This window comes from Calypte anna, chromosome 4, assembly GCF_003957555.1.
Source record: "Calypte anna isolate BGI_N300 chromosome 4, bCalAnn1_v1.p, whole genome shotgun sequence".
In the NCBI taxonomy this organism is placed as follows: Eukaryota; Metazoa; Chordata; class Aves; order Apodiformes; family Trochilidae; genus Calypte; species Calypte anna.
The window spans coordinates 4,357,806-4,385,749 of record NC_044247.1 but is presented as its reverse complement, the minus strand read 5'-3'; the positions used below and the strand labels follow the sequence as shown (position 1 = coordinate 4,385,749).

General features: G+C 38.6%; 2 protein-coding genes across 2 annotated transcripts in view; both read left to right on the top strand.

Annotated features, from left to right (window-relative positions):
* The window catches only part of LRCH2 (leucine rich repeats and calponin homology domain containing 2), a 35,633-nt gene extending 25,846 nt beyond the window's left edge, over positions 1-9,787 (top strand). Inside the window, exons 14-21 of the mRNA XM_030449248.1 lie at positions 482-598; positions 3,219-3,263; positions 3,681-3,731; positions 4,770-4,827; positions 5,685-5,797; positions 6,908-7,045; positions 7,337-7,414; positions 8,218-9,787. Of these exons, the coding sequence (XP_030305108.1) occupies positions 482-598; positions 3,219-3,263; positions 3,681-3,731; positions 4,770-4,827; positions 5,685-5,797; positions 6,908-7,045; positions 7,337-7,414; positions 8,218-8,337 (720 nt within the window). The 3' untranslated portion in view covers positions 8,338-9,787. The remainder of the gene's footprint in view (positions 1-481; positions 599-3,218; positions 3,264-3,680; positions 3,732-4,769; positions 4,828-5,684; positions 5,798-6,907; positions 7,046-7,336; positions 7,415-8,217) is intronic.
* A 3,568-nt stretch (positions 9,788-13,355) lies between these two features.
* Positions 13,356-27,944, top strand: part of IL13RA2 (interleukin 13 receptor subunit alpha 2) — a 32,089-nt gene continuing 17,500 nt past the window's right edge. The window contains exons 1-2 of the mRNA XM_030449247.1: positions 13,356-13,843; positions 18,755-18,820. The gene's annotated coding sequence lies outside the window, so the exon portion shown is untranslated. The remainder of the gene's footprint in view (positions 13,844-18,754; positions 18,821-27,944) is intronic.

Genomic DNA, 27,944 nt, shown 5'->3' with positions numbered 1-27,944 from the left:
AATACAAAACTTCAAAAGAGAGATGTATTTTACAGGATGTGTATAATCACTTAGGTAAAAACAGCAGACAAACACTTAAATTGTTATGTTGTGGGCATTTCTTTTCCTGTGTAATGAGTATCCAGATTGAGGAATTAGATATGCTGTTGTCTTACCACACTTCTAACTGTATTTTGAAATTATTTATGGCAGCCTCAGGTGGCTTCCTAACATACCTGCAAAAATTAGGCTCAATGAAGAAAAGGGTGTTGTTTTCTTAAGAGTTATTTCATAAATTCTTTTTCTTCTATGAAATATGTTTTAAGCTTGGAAAGGAAATAAGTTATTTGGAGCAGAATCACCATTAGGACTGGTAACACTTTCATGCCATAAAGCTAGATTAAGAGAGGCAAACAATTTGTAACTGTAGTTCATAGTAATTTGTGTTAATGCACATGAGGAATACTTACCTTTTACTTAAGAATATTTCTAAAACTTACAGCCCCTGGGAAACCACAGGGATTCTGTGGATGAGCAGTACTGGCCAGAAATACAGCCAGTGATTTGGCAGAATGAAGAAAGAAGGAGAAGTAAACAAATTAGAAAAGAGTATTTCAAGGTAATAGTGGGGTTGTGGGTGGGTGACAATTTTTAAAATGAGAGTAGAGAAACTATGTAACTAAGCACCCCTGAAACAGTATTATCTTTTAATTTTGCATGTAACCTGTAGTTTTTATTTGGCTCTTTTGAGTATTAATGTATGTATTTAGGGTAATGGAGTGTGCAGGAAAATCAGGAGGAAAAAAAAAATCTATCAAAGACATTGTTTATACTTTAAATAAAACAAAGTAATTTCCAGGAGTCTTCTGGTTAAGCAAGAAACTAATCTTCAACCACTGGTTCCATTTTAAGGGAAATTTTAATTTAGTGCAAGGAAAACATGCATTACCTTTTTATGTACCATGGTAATAAGAATGATTTATGAGTTTTAGGTCTCACTGCATTAGTTTGTAATGGTCACCAGATGTCAGTGTATGCTTAGTGCAAAGCAGATACAAAGTTAGAGCAGCAGTAGATAAAATTTTGGGGGCCGTAAGGTCAAGAAAGAGAATTATAACCATTACTAGGTTGGGTTAAAGTTGAATTTGTCACTTAAGAAGTTAGTTTCTTGGATCTTTTGCCATCAACCGTCTTTATGAAATGCTGGTGAACTTAAAAGAAATTGAATTCTCAGATAAACAGAGCATGCCATAAGCTCAGATGCATTCTTCGAGAAGGATCTGTGATCTTCGAGAGAATAGGGAAAAACTTCTAAATAAACCAGAATTCTTTTTTTTGGCACATTAAACAGCTGTGCTATCAATACAAAAGACCTGCCTTAGTGATTCCTCATAACTTCAAAGGGATATCTTTAAATGTATTTATTATTTTTATTGTACAATTATACTGTGCAGCTAAAGAGCAGGAGAATGTCCCTGACAACTGGAACTTCTTTTCTTGTGGCACTGCACTGAAGTCTTGTTAGAGCCTGAAATTTTGTTGCATTAAATATGTAAAGATAATTTTACCATCTATGAGATAATTTTCTCAACTAAAATGCTTTTTTCCCACCCCTATGAGAAAGTTTGTAGTTCTTCTGGGTCATAGCTACATCCAAGCTGAAATTCTTGTTAGCATATCCACAATGGAAAAGAATTACTATGTCTAGCATTGATATTGTTAATTATGGTGGAAAACATGAGCTGGCCAGAGGGCTGTATAAACAGAAGTCAGCAGTGGAGGTCTGTAGGGAACAGAAAATGAGGCTTTACCAAAGCTGCCAAAGTAATGTTGTCATTTGTGCTGCAAACATACAGGAAATAAACCCAAGAAGAAAATTATCCAGTCATTACTATATCTCTATCTGACCCCAGAACTTCCTGTACTCTGTGCATCCTTAAAGCAGACTAACAAAAAAATCTACACATATCTCTCCAAGCCCTCTCAAAACAAAGCAAACCCACCAAAAAACACAAAACAACAGAAGAATTCAACAAACCAACTTTATTCACTCACTTCAAAAAACATGTTTAATTTGCATGGAAAACAAACAGGAGTAGTATAGGTCACTAAGGCTATGTTTGTCCTAGATTTCAGTTTTCAAGAGAGTTGCTCTTCCTCATTGTTGTCAGCATTGTTCAGCATGTAGTTCAAAAGCTGCTGAAAATTCAGCTCTGTAAAGTTGCTCAGTTTTAGAATCCAACAGTGCTGAGTTAGAACTGTGAAGAAGATGAGCATCTTCTAGGCATAAGTACTAAATAGAGCTTTCTGTAACAGGGCTGTGCAAGTTTGTGTATGATTATTGTTAAAGAACATAGTTGCAAGTCACTTTTCTTCCTTTTTAAGAATTTTTTCTAACTAGAATATGTACTATTGAAAGTCAGATATTTGAGGGAGAGCCATCCTTCCAGATCCAAAGTTCTTTTCTCAATTTAGTCTCATATCATAAAGATGGGTAGGCTGGCCACATACACCCAGCACACTTACCTGAGTTTTCCAGTAGTGGATCTTTTTATTTCTAACTGTTTTTTTTATTATATTTTTGTGTATACTTGCTCTGCAGATAATGAAATACACTTTCTTTCTTAAATACCACTTCTGTAAATTTCTTCCTTCAATCCCTCCTTCATTTCCTACACTTTCAGGATAATTGGGAAGTGGGACAGTGATGAATTAAGTGCAAAACAAATCAGAAAGACCTATGGAAAATTTCTGGTCTTAGATAAAAGGATGTGATCACACTTTGAAGTTGAAATGCTGATTTTATTTTTTTGTATTTAATATTTTTTTCACAATGTGTAGTCTCAATCTCTCAAAGTGGAAGGAATCTTAGTGTTACATGACAAAAGATACTGTAAAAGTAACTTTTACAAGGTGCATAATTTTTTCTACCAGTTCTTCAGAATAGCAGTTGTTAAGATACTTCCAGTTCGATCAACAATCCTATGCAGTCAGAGTCCATGTTATAAAAGTATTTAGTTTTAAAATGCTCTTATCTTCTCAGTCAATATAATTAAGATCTCGACTACCCTAGGAACTAGAAGTTCCTTTTCTGTGTTCTTTTGTGCTCCTTTGATTCTGTAACGTTTTTTTCTTAGCAGCTTCACCAGTAATAAGTGACATCTGACTGATATCTGGCCATTTAACTCAAATGAAAGACATACTTCTATTTTAAAGTAATAATTGTGTGTATTTTGCAGTATAAGTCTTCCAGAAAGAGCTCAAGTGGAAATGAAAATGATGAGGTGAGAAACAGTAATTGTGTAAAATAATTTAGAAAATGCTTTATTAATTGGTCTTCTATGAACATTTAAGAACAGGAGAATGTTGGAGAGTCTGTGCAATCTTTACATTCCAAAGCCATAGCAGACATAACTATTAAAGTCCTTAATTTAAAAAAAAAAGCCATCAAATTGTGTAGTAGGGAAAGTAGGACATCTGCTTGCCTCAGTGATAGGAAAGTTAATCCAAGTATGACACAGAGGTAACATAAAAGTAACACTCATCATAAGCAGTGAACAAACTTTGATGTTTTTAAATCTGGTTCCTTCCAGCTTGTTGACAAATGTTGCATCTCATGTATTGTGTATTTCATAGTTTCATGTTTCTTGTTAAATCATAATTTTCATTTTTATAATTTCGTATCTTTGGTTTCTTTTTAGCAAGACAGTGATAATACTAATGTGTCCCCACAGTCTCCTGTATCATCTGAGGTACAAGTTTGTGGTTTTCTTTTTCAATCAACAAACATTTCTTTGTCTGCATTACTTGTCACCAGGTTTCCACATGGAGCTGTTAGTTTCCCCTGAAACTTCAATTCAAAATATTTCAGCATAATAAGAACTCAAAAAGAGACAGAAACTAGAGAAACATATTACAATTTGCTTTACTTTTGCAACTATCTGATCTCTCCTAGGTTTCTTCTTTTTGACTGGTGTGTAGAAAGGTGCATTGCTTTGCCTTTATTATATTTCCTAATGAGGATAGCTAATTAGACAAAAATTGAATTTGCCTTATTTTGTATATGTCCCCTGTGCACCTGACATCCAGAGGATTTTAACTAAAACTTGTGGCATTATATTTTATATATCACATAAAGAGAGTTTCATCCTTTATAGTTGTGACTGTCACCTTTGTGGTGCAGCCTTGAGGTTTCCTTCACTGGTAGCTTTATTTTAAGGAATGTCCATGTAATCTCACTGTGGCTGCACTAAACTGCTGAGCTCTGAATAAAGCATACCAAAATTATTAACATTTCTACCTTATGTCAATAGGGAACCTGTGGGAGCAGAATGAGAACATCTCCCAGATACAGTGAAATGAGTTGAAATAAGGATATCTCATGCCAAATTTCTAAGTGCACCTCTTTTTAGATGGTGAAATGAGAAAAAAGCCTGATCTTCATAACTGAAAGTAAACATTTCTTAAGAAAAATTTGGTGATAAGCATTGGGAGTATATTTACATTTGCTTACAGTTGTCTTAGAATTCTGATCACAGAATTGCAGTAGTTTGAAATGGTTTATAATAGATTTTTAGTTAATATGGTGTTGCTTTTCTTCCTCAGTAAGATAATTATATCTCTATGTAGTGAGGTTACTTTCATTCCATGTATTTGATACTGTCAAGAGTGTTTCACATTAAGCAGGGCTCACTTTTCTTAGTGAAGAATGATTTAAACACTATCTTGATGGGAACAAAATATAATTCTTTTAATGAATGGAAGAAAACTCACTTTATCTCTTTTAACAGGACTATGAAAGGACAGATAGTAACACTCATGGTCCATTTGGTCTCAAGCCAAGGTCAGGTAAGCTGCTGTTCTCTAATATAGTATGACAGAAGAGGTGTTTATTTCTCAGACTGGAGTAGATGGTAAGGGCAGCAGATGCATGGATTGGAATGAATATAAACAGTTGCCACTGTACAGCAAGCCACTCAGTGCACTTGTCACAAGCATAGTACTGGGAAAGGCATACAGAGTTGCTTTGGCAAAAAAATAATTGATCTTTCTCCAAGTTGCACAGTAATTGTTTTTTTTTACATTAACATTTTCAACTTTTTCCTGCACTGATTTATTTTGTGCATACTTTGTCACTGTCAAAGAACAGGGAAGCAGCATGAAATTATTCTTGAGACTTGACAACTGAGGCAGGAGGGTTTCAGGAGTTTTTTTTGTAACTTGTCCTATGAAAGGATCCTTTGAGCAGAGCTTTGCCAGGAGTTTTCTAGCTCAGTGCTTTGTTGCACCCTCAGTCTTCCAAGACTGTGCCATAACTTTTGAGCAAACTAATTAAGAAAGAATTATCACAGTTTTCCAGCTTTATTTCATTCAGTCTTTATGGCAGCACAGGTTGACCTCCTTAATACTACCTTTGAGTCCTCAGTAGTAGAGTGTGTCTGGCTGAGACCATGACAAGTGACTTCTTCAAGGCCCTGAACTCATTTGAGTTTTGTCAGCACTTGCATGAGACTTCAGTGCCAGTTAGGTTTGTTCCATGTACATACCTGGCTGGATGTACAGAGAGGATATACCTGGCTGTTATCATTAGAGGCTTCTGGAGATGTTTAGTAATTGCATTGTCATTAGAGGCAAATCTGTAGATTTTTAGTAATTGCATTTGTAAAATCTGAATTCTGGAAACCAGCTTCACTAATGTTTAATAGCTTTCAGCCGTGCATCTCGCCAGGACTATGATTCTGTGGATCCTGGATTTACAATGAGGAGGAAAATGGAGCATCTAAGAGAAGAAAGGGAACAAATCAGACAACTTCGCAATGTATGTAACGTTCTGTATCATATGGGTGCAGTGCATTTAGTTTGCTCTGTTCCACAACTTAAACCTTTAAAATTAAAGTCTACACATCATTATTGTGGTACAATAGCATCTCTGTAGTGATATTCCTTCCTTAGGAATTTCATGTAAGAGGCTACACTAGTGCTATTTTTGGTTCAGCCAAAATACCAACCAGCAACCCAAATGCTTTTTTAGCTGAAAAATTAAGTTACATGAAAAATGAAATTTTCATTTGGGTTTCTGATGCTTTAGGTTTTCCTTGGGAAACCTGAGATTTGAAGAAAGGTGGTCACAGTGCTCCCATAGCCAGATGCTTTTTCATTGTAGAAACTTGCTACAATACTAAATGGGATCTAAACTTAAGACTTCCAGCAAGTTGTTTTCCATGTAGTTCTGTTCTCAAGATATTTAACGCTTAAAGATAACTGTAAATCATAGCAGCTCTGCTTTCCAAGGCTATATTAGTTTGGGTTGTGACTTCAACAAAGGCTTTTTCCATCTTGTCTGGTTCACTTCCTGAACAGTGCAGGCTTGTTGCTGGTGTGAGAAAGAATACTCCGTGCCTCCCTTCTCTGTTTTGCAACGAAAGTGTGGGCGTTTCTTGGCAACCTTTTTGTCAGCTATTTAACTGTCCTCTGGAGGAGTGAAATAACCGTGCCCAAAGCAGTTGTATTCCCCTCTTCTTTCCTCCTCCTCCCAGTAAAATTATGTATGATCTGAACGCACAAACAGCAGCTAATGAAGTATTCAACCTAACATTTCTGTCCTTAAGCTCTGTGCTTTCCCATTATGAGTATTGAGTTTATCGTGTGGCTTTTGAGTTATGTATCATGGTATTTCTTGGCTGAAGGTCTTTCTCATTGCATGTAGTTGTGTCATTAAGAATCAAACAAACAAGCGCAAATGACAAGCAAAGGGAATGTAAGGTCAGTGATAAAGAGAAAATGATATTTGTACTCTGTCAGGTGTGAATTGGCTCCATTTACTACACTTTAGTATTAAAATGTCCCCTTTAAAGTGAATACTTTAAATACCCTGGCTTTAAAATGAAAAATAAAGTTGAAAGTAACTTACTTATGCACTTTTTACTAGAATCTTGAATCAAGGTTAAAAGTAATTTTGCCAGATGACATTGGAGCTGCATTGATGGATGGAGTAGTTCTTTGCCATTTAGCCAATCACATAAGGCCACGTTCTGTTGCCAGCATTCATGTACCATCGCCAGCAGTGGTAAGTCATTTATCTTACTTCTCTCTTGTATCTTATGTGAAAAGAAGCTTTTGGGCTTCAACACTAAAACATCATGAATCATGTTTTACTGTATTAATTTGTTACATTACTCACTTTGATTTTTTTTTTTTTGAAGTATTGAACAAGGCTCAACTATTTAGTTAAAGACCTATATATACCCAGTTTTCATAGAATTTGTTGTGTGTTTTAGCAGCTGTTAGTGAATTTGCATCACAAATGCATGATTTGGCATGAATGCATGATGAAGATCTCACCATCCTCTCTTTACAGCCTAAACTCAGTATGGCAAAGTGCCGAAGAAATGTTGAAAACTTTCTCGATGCTTGTAAAAAACTGGGCGTTCCACAGGTATACTCATTGCTTTTTTGACTTATTAACAGTAATAGAAAATGCCAGCAAAGCATTTGTGGGTTTTTTAGAGCTTAATTCAGGGAGCAGTAGTGATAATAAGATTGACCAGAGAACATGAAGATATGAGAATTCCCATTTCTGGCCTGCAGCATGGATTTGAGGGAGCTACTTAATGGTTTCTAATTGATTCCTTATAGTGAAAATAATAGATGTGGTGCTTAGGGATATGGTTTAGTGGTGGGCTTGGCATTGCTAGGTTAACAGTTGGACTTGATGATCTTGAAGGTCTTTTACAACCAAAATGATTCTATGATTCTAAGACTGACCTTCTAAGGTAAATTATCATCTAAACAAAGGAACAGATACGAGAGGATGATGTTGTAATATTTGAAAGTCTTGAGTTAAGCAACTCACTTTGGCATGAATTTCATTGTCTACCTAGGAAAAATTCTTCAGTTACAGAAATATGAGACCTAACTGATTATCTGTCTTTTTTAGCATGGCCATAGTTGCAGTCATTCATGCTTCTGTTGCCCTTACTTCCCTCTGTGTGTGTGTGTGTGAGGGGATGGTACTAAAGATCAAATAATTTCGGGCAAATTATGAGAGACAAGGAATAGATAGAGTTAGTTTCTGACCATGATACTGTAGAGAACCACATGTGAAATTTAAGGTCAAAGGCAGTATATATGCAAGTGTCTTACAGTGATGTATGTTTGACTTCAGAGACAATTTGTTTGTTACTCACCCTGAGGAAAAAATGCATGAAGCTTGATACATGTACCTCTTTTTTTTTACAGGAGAGACTTTGCTTACCTCATCACATTCTGGAGGAAAGGGGTCTGGTGAAGGTTGGCCTCACAGTTCAAGCTCTGCTTGAATTGCCAATGTTGAAAGTATCTCAGCTTTCCTCCATATGACATATTCCATTCTTGGAAGCTAGACAACTTACCATTCAATCTGTTGATCTGGATTGCTTTGAGGCAGTTCAGCTTCCGACGTGGGAACATCCAAGCCATCAAGAACTAGTATCTGTCCAAATGCTGTAGAGAGCCTTACTTAGGAGTTGTACATGAAAACCTTGGAGTCAGCTGACAGTTAACTGAACATAAATTTTCCTTTTTATCTTTTGTAGTTGGATGCACAAAGACATCATGATAGCATCAGGTTCTCTTCTCTTTACAGTTAAGTTAAAAGCTGCCATTTAACATCTCACAGTGTTAGTGAAATGCTGTATTTCTTTTCCTACATTGAAAATGTTTGAATTACTTTTGAAGTACAAAGCACACCCTCCTTTACTTTAACCTTTCAAGTCATTAATTTGATTTAAAGGTAGACAAAAATGTAGCGATGGTATGATGGCAAATGCAAGCAACTGGTCACTTGTAAGCCACTTTTACTCTCTCAGAAAGCTTAATATTTACATTGGGTTTTGCACTCCTGGTTGTAACTTACACATTTCTAACACTGCCAGTATTTAGTCTGACTGTATGGTGGTTACACAAGACAGTATACAATGGGAAAAGGACACATTTTATTGAGGTTTTTTGAGTCTTCTAGGTTGGTGCCAAATATTTTTTTCAGTTGTACTGTAGATTGTTTACATGTGAAGTGCCTGTGTAATTGATAACTCTTAATAGTCTTAAACATTTTTGAAATGTCTTTGTTTAAAATAGATAAAATTTTAAAATATTTTAATAGTTTTTTGTAAAATCACTATGTGAAGATTCAAGTAATACTTCACATTTTTGATGTTGGATGTTTTAAGTTTGTTGCACAATTTAAAATTGGTTATTTTGTTGTCTAATAACTAGAAAATACTGTAAATACTTCTTATTTATGATATTTAATTTGATAATACCTAATCACTTTTGGGTTAATGTATTGTTGGACAAAAAGGTGTCGTCTTTGTTTGGGACATACATGGTGAGTAAGACATGAGGACTAGTGATGCATACAGAGTAATTTGGGACATTTTGATAAAACTACCAAAATCTCAGGTTTATGCTGTGACTTTCAGGATTTTGTGTAATATTGCTCCTGATCTCACATTACATTTTCACAACAGGTATAGCCATAATTTAGTTGAGAAATATAAATGTTTATAATTTTAGTGTTTATGGGATTTGTTGTGTAATTAACACAAGTGTGGCATAGCACACAAATCAGTTTGTTCCAACGTCACTGTGCTGAGACAGGACTTTGCTGGATAAATGTGACAAAGAAAAATTTGCACTGTGGTGGCTTAATGAAATTTCCAAGTTTATGTATTTATTTGCTTCTGCACAAATTCTTAGTGTTTTGAGAAAATTCTGAAACCATACATGGTTGAGTTCTCCAAACAAGTTGCAAATAATTTCAGTAATAAACCTGTTTGCATTAGTTTGTTCTTCATTAATAGGTAGCTCAATTAAAATAATTGACTGTCACAGATTTTCTGTTTCAGGCTAAGTTAATTTTGATTGAAGGATATGTTTTCCAAGTACACAGCAAGATTTGATTTTATTCTTTACATTTGATCAAGACCCCATGTAATATAATTTGTCATAGAATGGAAAAGGGGTGTAATGTACTCCATACTTAATTTACTATAGTCCTTAATTGCTGAGAAGAAAAATAACCTTTTTTTTTTATAACAAGTGGGTTTTTTTAATATTTTTTTTTAAATCCATATGGTTTTAAATCCATTTAGACAGCTGACTTATATGTAATAGTTAAAAAACCACTATTATTTGTATACTGATTTTTTTTTTTTAATACAGCTCATGGGGAGGCTGATGTAAAACTCAATTTGCAAAGTCCTAGGTACAAATGTTAGGTTACATAAATACTTGTTTACAGAAACTGCATTGCTTTGACTTATAGTATTTAAAATCTCTCTCATTTTTTTTTAGATCATTCACAGTATATGCATTTTAACTCATCACATACTCATTCCATTAAAGGCAGTAGCTGAAAAGTCATGCTAAGACTGAAGTGAAAAAAAAGAGTATTCATTAAGGAAAGTCCTTGGTTGCTACATTTGAAGAGCACAAGCATTTGAAAAGATTAAGCTGTTGTCTTTCAATTCTTTGGTCTGGTATTTGACAACAACAAAGTTTTATTTCAGTATGTTAGACGTGGAATTGCTAACTCTAAATCAACACTTTTCAAAAATGATCTACAGTACTATTTCATTGTCATATTTAAATATTTTTTCTGATCCTAAAGCAACTTCTTTTCCTACTGGAACTAAATTTCTAAAGTTGTATCACTGTGTAAACATGAAGAATTACCTTGATAAAGCATGTTACGTCCATTTTTTTTTTAAGGTTAGCTTGTTTCTTAAGTAACTTGAAAATTGGATATGAAATAATTGTATTCATTTTAAACAATATGTATGGAGTTGAAAACTACTAAAACAACATTTTAATTTTTTTGTTTTGTTTTGTTCTCTGAAGTTCTTCCTCAAACTTGCTAGAAACAGTTTTATTTTGCTGTTCATTGGAAATTATTATGGGAAGGATAATCATGACTCTTCCAGGGCTTTTTTTTTTTGGTGTTGCAAAGGTTAAGGCCTTCAGGTATCCACAGGAGCAATCTGAGGAAAAGTCCTCTTTTTTCTGGACTAATCTTTTCTCATCTTTCTTTACTGCTTTTATAAATAATGATAATCTAAAGGTTTGCTAAAACTGGCTTTTCCCACCATGATCTTTTTTTTCAGAAGCAACTGCAGAAAAGGTGCCAAAAAAGGTTTGCTTTTTAAGTTCTAATTTTAAAGCAGGCTGTGGAAATTGTTGCTGTGCTTTCTACATAGGAATTTGCCCTTTCCCCTTTCTCCCTTTCTGTTTGATTCCCAGCATCATCTTAAGCTATTTTTGTCTCCAGATGTAGTAGACTTCACGTTGTTTACTCATTACTTCACATTACTGCATGACATTTCCTCCTTCATCTTTACTTTTTGTTTTTTTAAGAAATTGCTCCTGTGGCATTGGTGAAATACTGTGATTCCAGAACCTCTGCTCCCAACATGTAGTATGTTTGAGATATCCTTTTCCTATTTTGTATAGTATGCCATGCCATTACTTAATACTTGGTACATCTAATAGGATGGTTAAAAAACAAAGGCCTTGCCCAATTCCTATCGTAGTAGCTCAGTTTTTACTTTGGACTTGAAGAAAAGTCAACATTAAAAGCTTTAGGAAACTGCATTAAGATTTTCTAATAAATTTAAGAGCTAACTAGGGTGCTTTTGCTATTGTGAATTATATACAAAGTTATTTTAATAATGTAGTATGAGCTGTAAATTACAGAGTGGATGCAGTTTGTCAGACATGCATGATTTTTGACTTAAGCAATAATGCTCCAGATACTGTGAGATCTTAAAGCAGTTACATTAAAATGATTCTAAAGTGTGGTGACTTCCCCACACAGTTTCTCAGAAATGCTTCAAACCTATTATGTCATAGAGCTAATCCAGTGTGCTGGCTGGGGATGCAGAAAACCATCAATACTCATGAATCTGGAGACCTTCCAAAATATAACCAAGACCTACAGTTATCATAAGATACAGAGAAATACGTTTGAAACAATAAACAGCTGACATGAAAAGTAAGAATTTCTGGGTAAAATTATAGCTTCACTGAAGTCAATGCAAGTTCTGCTCTTGACTTCAGTAGAGATTTCACCTTTTTGATTTATGAAAGAGGTGGAGACTGTAGCAAACATGGCTTAAACTTGTTCAAGACTAGCAAATCCTTACTGTCAGGTTCTTGAGTAGGAATAGTGATCTCTGGTAAGTGAAAGGAAGTGGTGAAATTCTTCACTGATTCATTTCTTTTTAATAGAAATTTTCTGATATGCCAATTACAGTATTAAGATGGCAGCAAAAATTACTTTGAAGCACAGCTTTCATACTATGGGAATGTATTTCACCCCAGTAAAATCGGAGGTGAGGACTAAGATCAGTTATTTACAGCACTGAAACTTTATTTCAAATATCATTTAGTGGAATTCTTCTCCTATTTTAAGATGAATCTGTAGCCAAATTCAAATAAAAGTGAAAAGGCATCTGTTTTCATTAAAAGCAAATTTCCATGTGTCTTCTCAATGTTGAAGAGAAGGACAAAGAGCTGGCACTTCTCCCTTTTGCTGATTTAATTGCTTTTATGAAAGATAGATGTGTCTAATCCAGCTGCAGTCTGCCTGTTTCTCTCAGAATTGTTCTGTGTTCTGTTGCAGAGATAAAGCATGTTAATGTTAACTGTAAGCAACTTGTGGGAGTTTTTAGCTCTTTGTGCAGATAGGTGATTTTAGATTGGTAAATCAGTTTTCTCTTCTTCCTCACTATGTCAGGCTAATGTGTGTGTTTCTTTCATGAGGTACATCATATTAAACAGTGATAACCTCTATGTGAAAAAGAAAAGCAAATAAACAAAACACCCCAACACTCACTAAACTGGTGAAATACTGCCTGTTTGCACGTGACCCTTCAGAATTAAAAAATAAATAAATGGAAGGGAAAAGTATAGTTCTCCAAGGAGAGGGGTAGAGGGTGCTCTGAGATGATTTCATGTTCATAGAATCATAGAATGGGCTGGGTTGGAAGGGACTTCAGAGATCATCAAGTCCAACCCTTGATCCACTCCCCCCGTGGTTCCCAGCCCATGGCACTGAGTGCCACATCCAGTCTCTTTTTAAATACCTCCAGACATGGAGAATCCACTACTTCCCTGGGCAGCCCATTCCAATGTCTGATCACCCTCTCAGTAAAGAAATTCTTTCTAATCTCCAACCTAAACCTCCCCTGGCACAACTTGAGACCCTGCCCTCTTGTCTTGCTGAGAGTTGCCTGGGAAAAGAGCCCAACCCCCCCCCGGCTCCAGCCTCCTTTCAGGGAGTTGTAGAGAGTGATGAGGTCTCCCCTGAGCCTCCTCTTCTCCAGCCTGAACACCTCCAGCTCCCTCAGCCTCTCCTCATAGGGTCTGTGCTCGAGTCCCTTCACCAGCCCAGTTGCCTCCTTTGGACCCGTTCCAGGACATTGATATCCTTCACAATGAAAAGCCTTTAGATTTAGCAGAGAAAGAAGTGGAAGTATTGTACCTACTTCATGCTGAGGGAGGTGGATCCTTAAGTACATGCAGCTTTCTTTGTGGTTACAAAAAATCTGACGTTGTTTTCCCAAAGACTGTAGTTTGGATAGCTCTATCCCAGTGCTGCAATTGTTGATTCTGGAACGTTGCCCTTGTTAAGCCTTGTTAAGGTTTGTACCTCCTGGCTTTGTGACAAGACTTGTGTGGCCTCTGTGGTACTGAAGCAACCAGCTTCTGAAGCAACCAGCTCCTTGCTTCATGCTGCATAGGCTGCGGAATTCTTTTAAACAGATGTTTGCAATCTGAATAGAAGGAAGGAGGTAACTTTAATAAGTGATAACATGAGACTTAATAGGTAAGTAGATGCTTATCAATATTTAATTTCTACCAGCAGAGAGTGATGTAGTGAGACAGGAAGATTGCTCTAGGAACTGTAAAGCTTCACTGAAAATTACACCGTGACTCTTTCCAGGTTAATGTTGGGTCCTCTCAGTGAGTCAGGTAAACCAGTAATGCTGTTTCTCGTTCCATACACAGCCCACTATGGGATATACCCAATTTGTTTACAAATGGAGGGAAAGGCAAACTGTATTTTTAAATCACATATTTTATGACATAGATCGTTTTGGTAAAATAAATATGAAGGTAAAAAAAATTAATTCTCTTCCTGTGAAGAAATTTTCTGGTGATCTTGACTAAAATAGGAAAGATATTTGATAAACTTGAGTTTCAGTTGCACAGGAGCAGTTCTAGTTTTGGCAGCTGTGTTTTTCACATAGTAAAATGCTACTTTTTTTTATATGTCTTTAAGTGTTTCACACAGTACAGTTCTGACAGGATATTGTGGTTATATGCAGTATGTGTTCCCTCATTGGTTTTGACCGTTTTTGGGGTTTTTTTTCTTTTTAAGATGGGAGGCAAAATTTTTATAAACTACCTGATTAAATTCTATGGAAGGAATAGAAATTATTATAAAAATTACATACCCAGTCATTTCTAGTTCAAATGTTATATAGCCAACTAAAGAAGAATTTTTAGTGTGGCTTTTCCACACATATTTTAGAATCCTAATAATAAAACAAAAAAAGCCCAAAAAGTTCTTTCCAGGACTACTTCAGTATCTTAGCAGATATTAAAGAACAGCTCAGGCAGACAGGAAATTTAATTGTTTTGGGAAACTTTCCATTTTGTTAGTGCTAGACTTGATCTTAAAGGTCGTTTCCAATGTAAATAATTGTGTGATTCTACAGCTTAAGTGAAACCAGAATTTCCCTCCATGATTTTGTAACAGCTACAACATGAATTTAAAACGAACTCTTGAAACTGAGGATTTCCTCACTTCTTTTAAAGTTGTGTGAAGTAAGGAAAATGTAACATTTTTTTCCCGCAGTAGTTTTATGAAGGCAGGTTGTGAAATAGAGAATATTTAGAAAAAATCACAGGGATGAGAGGTGGGTTTTTTTGTTGTTGTTGTTGGTTTCATTTTCAAATTTGAGTCCTCCAAGTGAAATCTTCCCAGAACTGCAGTATTTGTTTAGGAATTAGTTGTGCTGTTCCTGGCGTGGGAGCTCCCATCATTCAGTATAAAATGCTTCCTGGAGCATGTGCAAGACTGTGCTCTTCACATGCACTTTATTCCAGCTGTGTTTACAGAAATAATGAAATGTACAGAAATACATTAAGGATTGCTTCAACTGTGGGAACTCCTGTCTGTACCTGTTCAGGTCTCTTGCCCCAGCAGGGAATGCAAGGTGTGATTCCCCTGAGGGGCAGTGCAAAAGGGTTGCTTGGTGGGTTACGTTGGGAATAATGTGAATACTTTTTACTGTTTGTTGTGTGTAGAACAAGGAAAACGTGATTGCTTTAACGATTATAATTCGGGTTGTATTTGGTTACTTTATTTTTGTAACTCGTGGTAATCCTCAGAAATTGCGATGTAACCAAATGATGAAGGTGTAAATGTGTGCAGGACGTGGCAGAAGTAGTTCTGAGGCACAGCTGGAGAGTGATGGGTTAACAATAGATGCTTAAATTCTGTATATACCTGCAACATCTTTGGTAGTGCATTTTAATTCAGTTTGCTTTTCATGTTCTTGTAAAGTGCATCTTCCACACTTCTGAAGATTGTTGACTTGTACAATACTGTATTAAGTCTTTTTTTTCAGGACTTCCATTGCTGATGGAACATACATACATGTTTCTTTTGGAAAAAAATGTTCCTACTGTTATTTTTTTGTAAATAGCTTTTTGTATTAAATTTTCATGGATAAAACCTACATTTCCAAAACTGTACATACTCTGTGTGTAAAATACAAACTGTTTCATAACTTTTATGTAGTGAAGCTATTCAATTTGATTTCACTTCAGGTTTTATATATTCGTAGTAAATAATGAGAATTTGTTGAATGTTCTTTCAAATTGTTGGTGTTGTCATTTTTATAGAGAAGTGACCTCCCTCATTACACGTCAGGAAATATTCTTTTATAGTGACATACAAATGAAATGGTAACTGTTAGTACAGGGAAATATAAGACACATTTATATATGATGTTAGGACTTCAGTTTTGACCAACGGGGGGGATTAGTGGTAAGAATATGTGAAGATGCCTTAACTCATAGCAGGGTCTTTTTCCATTTACACACTTTTCCTGTCTTACACAATGTGAAAACCACCTGGTTGGTGTCTTATAGCATAAATATTTGACAACACAAGACACAGATTTTTGAATCTTGCTAATAATGAACTTAATCCAGTAAGGAAGTAGCTCACTGACAAAGGTAATCTGCTTCCCTTCTGTTCCCTGGGTTGGATCTGGCAATAGCACAGATCACCTTTGGTGTGGTTTGCAGTCATTAATTGGTAGGTCCAGCTTTGGGGAAACAGAACTGCCAGGTTTTGGAGCTGTATTTAAGTTATACAAATAGAGGTTAAAATGAATTCTAAATGACAAAATTTATTTTACCTTAATTTCTTTCTGCTTATTGACAGATACAGAAAATTTTTTTATTAGATCTGAATCTTAAAAGTAAATGCTCTCTTTCAAAAGATGTTTTTACCTATGAGGTTTTTTATTCTGCACCTGCACAAACCCAGCTGTTCTTTGTCTCCTGATGAAGCACAATTTGGCAATCTGAAGCAGAAATTGAGGAAAAACATTACAGAGAAAGTGAACACCATCCCTTGACAAAGGCATCTGAACAGCTGGGCTTTTTTTGCAGTTATCAGTGAGGGATTTGTTGTTGAAATGGTCTCTAAATCTGTTGGTCACTTTCCAGCTATAAAAGGCTCTTAGGGTCTACTAGGTGAGACTCTACTAGGGGGATGATACCATGTGCAGAGGGCTCTGTTCCAGACTGGACTCCATGAATTACAAGATTCCTGTCTGTGGTCATCTTAATGTGGAAGGTCACTGTTGAATTATGGAAATATTTTGAGGGAAAAAAAAATAATTCCGATTTCCACATGAGGTGCATTGAGAGAAATACAAAATTCATGAAACTTTGGATTTTTTTTTTGTTTGTTTTTTTTGTTTTTTTTTTCACTTGAGGTTCCCAGGCTGCCACTAACAAGTATGTTCTTTTCTATTGAGGTCATTAGCTGTGGATAACATGGCTCAGACATGAGCCATATTACCTTTTTTCACTGAGTGTTTTTTCACTGAGGTGTTTTGTAAATGGCAGGTTCTAGCTATAAACAAAATGTAGATAGTTTACAACACCTGTCTTGGTAAAGGTGCCTGATACTATAGTTGATTCCAGCAGGATTTGAGAACTAATGGCACTGACTACATTTTATAGATCTTTATTTCAGTGCTTCCTTCCCCCAGTGGGTCTCTGGGAGTAGTTCTTGGGTCTGTATAGGTCTTGCTCACTGGAGCAACTTTTTCACATGTCACACCAAGTTTGTACAGCTTCTATTTCCTGAATCAGGGGAGAACTACTACTGAAAGAACTTTTTTTTCTTTTTTTTTTTTTTTTCTGTTCAAGCTTGAAATCTGTATCTGTCTCCACAGTCTGTCAGATACCTGCAATATATGTTCACATTCTGTGTCTGCTTTTACAGTCTCTTCAGGGTCCTGCTTACAGTCCAGTTTTACATCTTGCTGTCTTCAGCTTCTGGTTGGCATTAGTTGAGATTCGTTGTTATGACAATAGCCTTTTATCTTACCCCTCTGATCAAGATATATCTACACCAGTGATGGGTGTAACTACAGTGTCCCAGGCTTTGTAAAGATGCTCTTAGTTTGTGGAAAAATAGAGAGAAAAAATCAACTCATCATACATGGTTCCACAGAATTCTCCTGTTTCTGGTTCTGTGTTCAAACACATTAATCAGTTACTCTGGCTACAAATTACACTCAAGTGGCTTTTAGAACCCTTCCAAGACTTTTTCAAAAAATTTGAAGTTTAATGTTACAGTGATGTCAGCGGATTAAACCTATTGGTGGTTTTAATTAGTTAAGCCTTATTAATAATGTAATTTGATTCTTATAATTCATACTAATAATATTCTGATTGTAGAGCCAAAGAATAGATTAAAATACAATTATGTAGTTTTCACAGCTCTAACATATTGCCTTCAGAGCTGAATGATGCATTACTCAGCACAATAGATCATAGCAACTAGTAAGGGCAATATAAGAAGAATTAGAAGATGTTGAGTTGTCTGAAATTCACGTGTTTGTTAAAGGTTTGACTTTGTATCTGAATTTTCATGGAACAACGAGACTGTATGTGGAACCTCTGTAGGTTTGGGGGTTTTTTTAGCTGACATTTAAATGTTAGAAATTGACTGAAATACTTGTATTTTTCAGCAACTCAATAAACGTCTTTGAAGTATTGTCATAGTGGCCTTGTTATGATTATTTCACTAAGAGAATTAATGCATTTTTTCTTATAAATGTACAGATGAATACAGTGTGTCTGTATGATTTCTAGATCAATAATCATACATTGGATAAATGATAAATGAGATGGGAAAACCCAAAAAACAACAAACAAGCAAACAAAACCAAACAGAGAACATCCTGTGTTTGCTGATCCTGTGGGATCTCTGCTTATATACCTGGTTCTCTTGCAATGTCCATGATAAAGACTTCTATTACTATATCCATAGGAATAAGGAAAACTAAGTTATTACTTACTCTCCAGCACCATAGAAAGTTGAGCAAAAGAAAGGAGGATTATCTCTGAATACTTTCAGTCATATAATTTAGAAATGGGTAAGCTGTATTAAATTTGGTCACAAATTATGTTTGTGTTACAGCTCTTCTCCATTAATCTGTAGCTGATGGATGTATCCAGCTTGTACATTTCACTCTGTACTGAAATGGTAAGTTTGTTCTGTTCTTTTCCCAGTAGGGCATTTGTACAATGATGAAATTCAGATATTTCTGCCAACAGTGATAATTTCACCATTTTTTGGCTCAAGAAACACAAGCTTTTGTTTCCTGGGAATATTATTTAAATTATGATTGCATAGTTTCTGGTGAAATGGAATGGAAATTGTCAGTTTCCTTTCTCTTGTCCTTGCCAACCAAGAACTGCAGAAGAAAAGAGGTAGTGGATAAAATTAGTATTTTATTACCACCCCAGTGCATCAAGCATCATTTGTTACTCAGTGTTCCTGCCCTTCTGTCTGCTTATCCATTACTGTAGCATTACCTGTATGTGGCATCACTGAACCTTATCTGTGTGGTTGGGATCTTCAAAGCACCCCTTGCCATTTTTTCACTTTTTCTCGTGGCTTAGTAGCAGCCTTAGCATGCTGGCTCTGTTTTACATGTGCTCTTTTCAATAACTTGCACTAATGTTTTGTTCTAAGTTCTTCCATTACCAATATAAGAGTTCTGTTTCATGCATAAATTGAAATGACAAATGTATTTAGGAAAAAGTATCTGATTCCTTCAGGCTTTATATGTGCCAAAATTGGGATTTAATGTCATTTGTTTTGACTATTTGGCCTTTCAGATATCAATGAACAGCATGAAATTCTGTATTAATTAAAAACAGACTCGGAGTTGCCATAATGTGCTTAGAAGACATCTATAAAACAGCAGATCTCATCTCAGCAGTTGTGTTCCCACAGGTACGGGTGGAGAAAGAAACCTCTCCCCCATCTGTTTTTTTCTCAGTTTGACATTTACATAAACCAAAAATTCTTTATGCACAGAAGGTTTAGTTTCATTTCCCTTAAATAGGAATTTTTTAAACCTACTTTTATTGTTGTCTTTAGAGTCCTGACAAATTAATGTCCAAATTGACAGGTTACTCTTAGCACCAAAAGCTGTAAAAGCATGGAGGTATTTTTAACTTTCTGATGTACCACATCTGTTTGACAATATTGCAACTTGAATTTTCTTTCCAGCACTTCTGAGCACAGGTCGTGCTCTGCCTACAGACACTGAAACCCTGGTGTTTCAGTAGTTGATGCACTCTGATCCCCAGGAGTACAGAGATTCTGCTGTTGGTCGCTTTTTTTAATAGAAAACACATTTACTTGAAGTTTATAAAACATGAAAAACTAATTAAGTACAATATGCAGTTAAAAATACAAAGCTGGGTTGGGGCCAGGACCACCTAAAGAGGTTTCACTACTCTATCAGATTTCATCTATTAGACTCTTGACATCCCTTTACTTGCTCCCCAGACCAGGTGAGCTCTATACCTGCCTCCTCTATAACCCTTGCCTCAATAAAGTCAAGGGCTTGGTAGAAAACTAAACCATGTCTTGCTTAAATTTTAAACCAGTTGCCCAACTGTGAGTGTCTTTGAGCAATCTCTGCCCAGCAGGCTGGGCCAGACAGTCTCCAGAGGTCTCTTCCAGCCTTGGCTCTGCTCTGCTCAGGCTGGCATGGATCTGCTTGCACTGCAGCTGTGAGCATCCTCTAATCTGCACGTTCTGCAGTGTGCTGACCTGCTTGCTGATTCACTGGGAACCTAGGACAGAGCCTCAGGCACAGCTGTGGAGAGTGGGTTGTGCCAAATCCAGTGGTTTGGGTTTTTTGGGTTTTTTTGGAGAAATATAGAACTATAGAATAGCTAGGGTTGGAAGGGACCTTAAAGTTCATCTAGTTCTAACCCCCCTGCATGGGCAGGGACACCTTCCACTAGATCAGGTTGCTCAAGGCCCCATCCAACCTGGCCTTGAACACTTCAGAGAGGAGGCAGCCACATCGTCCCTAGGCAACCTGTTCCAGGACACCCTCCCAGGAAAGAGTTTTTTCCTAATGTCTAACCCAAATCTCCCCTCTTCAAGTTTTAAGCCATCTCCTCTTCTTCTCTCACTACACACCCATGCAAAAAGTTCTTCCCCAGCTTTCTTGTAGGCCCCCTTTAGATATTGGAAAGTCACTATCAGGTCACCTTGGAGCCTCCTCCAAGCTGAACCCCAACTTCCTCAGCCTGTCTCCATAGGGGAGGTGCTCCAGCCCTCTGGTCATTTTAGTGGCTCTTCACTGGGCACGTTCAAGGAGCTCCATCTCCTTCTCATGTTGAGATACTCCAGAACTGGACACAGTTCTCCAGGTGGGGTCTCACAAGAGCAGAGTAAAGGCTGAGAACCACCTCCCCTAAGCAGCTGTCTGTGCTTCTTTTGATGCAGCCCAGGGCAATGTTGGTTTTCTGAGCTGCCAGCACACACTGACAGCTCATGTTAAGCTTCTGGTCTACCATCATCCCCAAGTCCTTCTCAGAGCTGCCCTCAATCCAACCTGTATTTGTGCGTGGGATTGCCTTGACCCAGGTGCAGAACCTTGTACTTGGCCTTGTTGGACTTCATGCAGTTTGCACAAGCCCACTTGCTGAGCCTGTCGAGGTCCTTCTGGATGGCCCTTCCCTCCAGTGTGTTGATTTCACCACACAGTTTGGTGGTGTCAGCAAACTTGCTGAGGGTGCACTTGGTTCAGCTGTCCATGTCACCAAAAAATATGTTGAATAGCACTGGCCTGAGTACCAACCCTTGAGGAACACCACTCACCACACGTGTTCCTATATGTTTCATATATATGTAAATGTATGGAGAACACATACATGCTCCTGTCAGATGGCAGAACAGAGAGTGGAATATCTCTTCACAAGCAAGGATCTCTATTGCTGGTTAATTTGTTAGGCATGCTGTGATGCTGATAGACCTAAGGAACTCGGAGATTTTTTTTGCCCTGCCCCACATTATCCTGTTTAGTTAAACTCACAGTTTGAAGGTACAGTTCATGTGTTGTGATGCCATGAATATCACCCACTGCCTCAGGCCAGAATTTTTTAAACAGTACTGGAGACAAATTTCAAACCAAACACAGAATATAAGGCATTTGAAATTGGTCTGCAAAAATGATTAAGGGTGGGGAGCATATTGCCTTATTTTTTCACCCCCCCCCCCAGAAAAAGGAAGACAAAAGTGGCTAATCTGTATTCTGTTGAGCAATCTTCCCCAGTGGGGAAGAATTTCTGACCTCTGATGGATGTTTTCTATTCCAGATACTCACAGAAAACGTGCAAGCATGAGAATACTTGTTTTATGCTTCAGACTTTAAAATAAGAAACCAATGAAGGACACATGTTGTGGGCTGTGGAAGATAAGACAAGCCAAGGCAGTTTCCCTTGTGACCTGTGGCATCCTTGCTTCCCCTGGAGCAATCTCCCTGTGGTGCTGGGCTGCCTTCTGTCCCATCCCTCCACCTCCTTCTCCCTTCCAGCACACACAGAATCATTCCACTATCTCCAGTCCTCTCCCCTTTTCCAAAGCTGCCTCTCCACCCAAGGCAAGGCAGGCAGGGTGGGCACCAGGCTGAAGTAGCAGCTCTTGGCCCAGTAGTGACAGTGACAACCTCTGCCCATTGCGACCTGCAACCCCTGGAATTCAAGGCAAAGTCCTGGAGCAGTGAGGGGTTGACCATTTCAGTGACTGACTGTGAAGAACTTTCCTACTTTCCCTGTCCCTGGCAATACATGGTTTTTCTTCAAACCCTGTTTATTTATATCTAGTTTGGCTTATAATGAGCCATATCCTATAATGGTTTGGCACGGAGCAAGGGTCTTGTCTTGAGGGACCCACTGGGAAGTGTGAGTTCACTGAGAAAGGTTCAGAGAGTGCTCTGTCCCCATGGGGTGTTCCCAGGGGCTTTCTGCAAAGAAAGTTGGTGCAAGACTTGGAGATGTTTCAGAAGTCAGCTCTTAAGATTTAGAGTTATAGTTTGATTTAAAGTGTTTTGTAAACTCACTGCTCAGTCAAGTTGTGAGAGATTTAGGAGTGTAACTCATTTTTATCAGAGTGTATCTTGTTGCACTGACAGGTTTCAGGAATGTCTTTGAGAAAAGCAGGCAAACCAGTGAGTTCCTCTCATTAAAATCAGTATCTTCTTTACTCCATTAAATCTTCCTCCGCCAGTTGAAACCCATCTTCTAAGTGGCAATTGATTAACACGTTGATGAAGGGTTTATTAGTGTATTTCTTTAAGTCTGTTGAAATATTTTTCCTTGTTGTCTATCTCTCTAGTATTACTCAAATGTACCTCATCAACTCTTTGTGGTGTAGGGAAGCCTCAACTAGAGAGCTTGTTGAAAGCTCTCCTTTCACCAGTGAAAGGCAGAAAAGGGATTAAGGAAAGGAAATTGCATGATGATTTTCAGACTTAAGCCAACACACCCACAAGCACATGTACCCTTAGGAATTCTGTGTTTCTCATGTGTTAAACATAAGATGTTAGGTGTTAACCAATGTTTTTGCGTGCAGCAGGCCCAAGCAGTCTTTAAACAAGTTGAGCCCTGCCTGCAAGGTGAAACTGGAGCAAATACCAGTAACTGATCTCCTATTGTGCTATCCCAGTCTGAGTTTCTTGTGGGAGGTGACAGTGCTCAAGCATGAGGAATGCAGCAGGAGAACTGTATTATTTGGATTAAGAAACATGGGCTTTCCTGGTTTTCCTCATTTTGCAAGTAGACCATAACATTTATCAGAGCAAATGCTACATTATTCCTCACAGAGGGTAAAATGTAAAGTTTTTTCACAACCTGGCAGATCCTGTCCTGGCCAGGGCAATGGCAGTGCAGCATTCCTCTTAGAGACAAAGGGGGAAACCAAAAATGAAGTGAGAAGGAACTGCCAGATCCCCCAGCATGCAAGGTCAGGGCATTCAGCTGTACAGAATATCTGTCCTTTACATTTGTTATGCTGTGCAGTGATCATGCCATAAGGACCTCTGCCAACATCTCTAAACTCTTCTGGACAAGATATTGGATGGTGTTAAAGGAGAAGGAAAGGGAAATGATTTTGCGTCTCCTAAGGGCTCAGCATCTTGTGGAGGTAAATTTGGTTATTTACTTTTAAGAAATGATGCAAAGAGGCAAAAGCCATGAGGTTTTTCTTATTATAAGATGACCTTAAAGCTGAGCTGGATCACTGGCTCCTTTTGCTAACAGTGCTGGTGCTGGCAGAAGCATCTGGTTTCTGCATGTTGGGCATTCTGCTTTCCCCATTGCATCTCCTTCCCCTCCTGTGCTCTTGGGGCTGATCAGCAGTGCTGTGCCACTGCCAGGCTTGTTTTCCCAGCTACTGTGACAGCACACAATGTGAAATGCTTCTGCTTTCATAACAACCCTCTAGACCTCTTTTTTATTTGTCTATTTAATTCGGGAGCAACCTGAAAATAAGACTGGAAGTAATTAGCACTGTCCTGTGAAACCTGGCATGTTAAATTAGGAAGATTAAAACCCACAGTCAGAACACAAATATACTTTTGGGGGCAAATGCTGCTGGAAAAAAAGCAGGCAAGTGGCTGATGGGGAGTGGGATGCTGGAGCAACACTTGCCAGCAGCATCCTGGTTGGGATAGATGGGGCTGAGACCTGGGCAATTGCCACAGGCAAAAGGCTGAGACTGGGTTGGCAGGGCTCAGCCATCCCAGCAAGAGAGCCCTGAGGAGATGGCAAGGTTAGATTTATTCACCCCTAGCATTTAGCACTGAAGTATCTATGAAAGGCTGGGTGCTCTGTCAAGTCACTGATGATAAATTTGCTTTTTTGGAAATGTACCAGGCTCTTAGCACAGTTCTGCACTCTCAGGTTTTAAACAGCACTTTGGCATCCAGCCTGGGAGCTTGCTCTGCTCCCTGAAGTAACTGCAGCTTGAGCTGGCTTCAGGACTGCAAAAAGATCAGCACAATTTAACCTGTGCAGTTCCAGGTAAACTCAGTTTTTCAGCCTGGTTCACAGGCACATGGTGGAAAAATTTCATTTTTTCCTAAGAAAGCTTCATATCCACCTATGGGAACTGATGTGTTTGATGGGAGGAAGGCAATGGAGGTTGGTTTGTAATTCGTAATGAGCAGCCTGTTTGTCCCAACCTGGAAGCTGCTGTTGGCTCCTGCCCAACCTGCAGGACAGGCAGGAGCCAGGCAGTGTGGATGGGAGCAATTTATCTTTGGATGTTTTCAGGTCCTCTACTCCAGGCAGGCTCATGGCTCAGTATGATGGGTATGGTGTGTTATTTCTGTCTGTGCTTGCCTGAGAAGTTGAAAGTAGTTCTGGAGCTAGGTTTCCCAGCTTATGGCCAGCAGCACAGATTCAAGCCTGCAGATTATGGGGCAACAAAAGGAACAAGGAAAATGGCACCTTCCTGAGGACCAGGACCTTCCCTGTAAACCCCACATCCCCTGGCAGAGCCTGCTGTAGCCACAGGACCCAGCTGTAACCAGTGTTCATGGTGCTGGGACCAGTCAGGTCCTCCAAGGACAGCTGTTTAGAAGAGATCTGTCTGCATGCATATGTAGGGTGGGTCTGTTTCCCACTCACCATCTTCTCCTGGGAGATATGTCAGAATCTTTCTGTTCTGGAGATATTTTTTAGGTTCTTTTGCATTTCTGTTTGGTTGTATTTGTGGCCCATTTAGTATCAGTTGTTGTTCTGTCAGTGTTGTGTGTTCATTTCAGTATGAGCTCTGCTAAACCCCCAGCCCAAGCCCGGATGCATGAGAGGGAGAGTCAGAGCAAGGCCATATGTGGGCAAAGGGGACTCACAGGTTATGGAAAAAATTGCTCAAGGAGAAGAAGAGGAGAGCTCAGTACAGTGTGAAGAAAGGAGCCAGGAGGTTGTGGATGATTTGGTCAGGATATCCCAGGGGACATTCTTGGCACAGATACCATTTAATTTGAAATCACAGGGAACCCAGGTGATGGGGATGAGTAAGGGAACACAGGAGGAAACCTGCAGTGGAGAAAGCAGAGAGGTGGAGGGAGTGTGTGATATTTAGTTTTCAGCTTGATGCACCTTTCTTAGAAGAGTACTGATTAGAAAACCAAATATTTCAATGGTGCCAGCTCCATGGCAGCTGTCCTGTTGTCTTACATGATACAGGCAGCTGCTGTCCCTTCTTTGAGATGCCATCTAAGCCAAGATTAGACCACAAGAGTAGCCATCAACAAAGAAACAGGGAAAACTTACCATAGGGGTAAGAACTGACACTGGTCATTGCTAGAAAGTCTGAATGCCTTTTATCATTTCCTGACATCCCATGGAAGCTGTCTTTATATTATTAATGCAACAAAAGGATTTTTCTTGAAACACTCATTCCATTGCCACTGTGCCCCATGCTCACCTTCCTAGCATGTGTCCTTGTGGTGACATCTCCATTTCTGTCCAATTCAAACCACTCTGCTGGAGGCCACAGGTCTGTTTGGAATTGCAGAGCATTTTCAGGCACCTTGGAAAGAGCTTGTTTGAGGCAACTTGTATAAAGGAGCTTGAGTTCCCTGAAATGTGAGGCAGTTAATAGGCTTTTAACAAGCCATTGATTTTTTATGGCATTGGCAATTTCAAAACCATCCTTTTGGATCAAATGAAACATCCTGTTTGATACCAAATGGTCTGTCTGCTCATAGCTAGAGCCTTTTAGTTTCCATTTTGCCAAATGGGATGCTACTTCCAAAGACGGAGCTGAATTGCAAAGTTGAAAACTTTCATTCTGAACTATGAGATCCCAATATTTTAATATAGGATGGCAGCATATTGCTTGACAGAACCAATTTAGCACAACTGGGGTGAATGTATCAAAAATATTTTAACAAAAAAGATTTGGCCCATTTTTTGGACTTATCTCCTGTAATGATCTTTGCCAACTGCTTTGGCATTTGCAGTGAGATGCTTCAGTAAAAATGCTGCTCTTCTTTTATTTCCTCAAACAAAACCAGATTTTTAATTTCTGCATGCACCTGCCCAGCATATTTGTCAGAGGCCAAAGACCTGGCCCAGGGGCTTCTCTGCTCTTTGAAATCACTTATTGAACCTGGAAGCACCTTTACAAGTTTACCTTCCCTGGACTTCAGCTCTGCTAATAATTTTTCCTCTGCAGAGCACCTGTGAGGCTCTGGGACCTGGCCAGGCTCCTGGAGGAGGAGAAAAATTCTGCAAGCTGCTTATGAACATATAGTGACTCCAGGAGTCACTTCACCCAGCTGAGAAGTCCAAAAAAACCCCTTATTTGAGAGCAAAATTAACAAGTCAGTGGTGCTTCCAGTTGTAATGGGGAAGGCAGCCAAACAAACAGGAAAAAATCCCTGCAGTTTTTCCCTTAACTGGGCCCAGAGGTGTCTTGCTGACAGAACCATAAGTCCCTAAGGTGGGCACAGGGTGCAGCAGCAGACTGAGCCTGGCCATGGCAGCTGTGGTGCTTGGGGATGGCTTGGTGCATGGGGGCTGAGGGGGCACCCTTGGAGTTGTAAGCAGCTCTGGTGAGCCAGAGAGAATTTAATTTTTATTAAACCTTTCTTCCAAGAGCTTCTTCTTACCTGAAGGAGATGTTTTTTGAAATTTTACCCCATTTGCAGTAAAATGCAAGTCTCCTGCTTGTCCTTACTCTGAGCTCAATACTATGAGGCTGGTCAAGCATGTGCAGGGATTTGTCTCATGTTTCCCACAGCTTGATAGGGTATTGCTGACCCCTGTAGCCAGCAAGATCAGAACAAGCAAACCATTAGAGCACTTGGCCTTTGCAGAAGTGTGCCCTGAGCATCCTCTCCCTCTCGGACCCACAGGCAGTGCCTCAGCACAGCTGAAACAGGGCACTGATCATCTCCAGTTTGCTCTCCTCCTTGCAGACCTCCTCCTCTAAGTCTGGTGTGGGGACTGCAGCAACACTGACAGGGGGAGGAACACAGCATGAGCATCACGTAGTAGCAAAATGGCACAAGGAGAGGAAAAGAGAAACATCTGTAGTTTGCAAAGGGAGCTATTTTGGGCAGGAAGGGGGTGGGAAGAGGCAGGACAGGCAGGCGCTGCTCCTCCCCGGGTGCTCCAGCACTGCAGGCTGCATCATGAAGCTAGGGCAAATCCCAACTATTCTTTTTCCAACCTAATTTTCTCAAGAATTGACCCATTTTTAACACTTGGGAACTGGCATTCATGCTTCAAACAAATGTTTCTCATCTGATTCAAATTATCTGTCCAGTGGGACCTTTTCTGGTTGA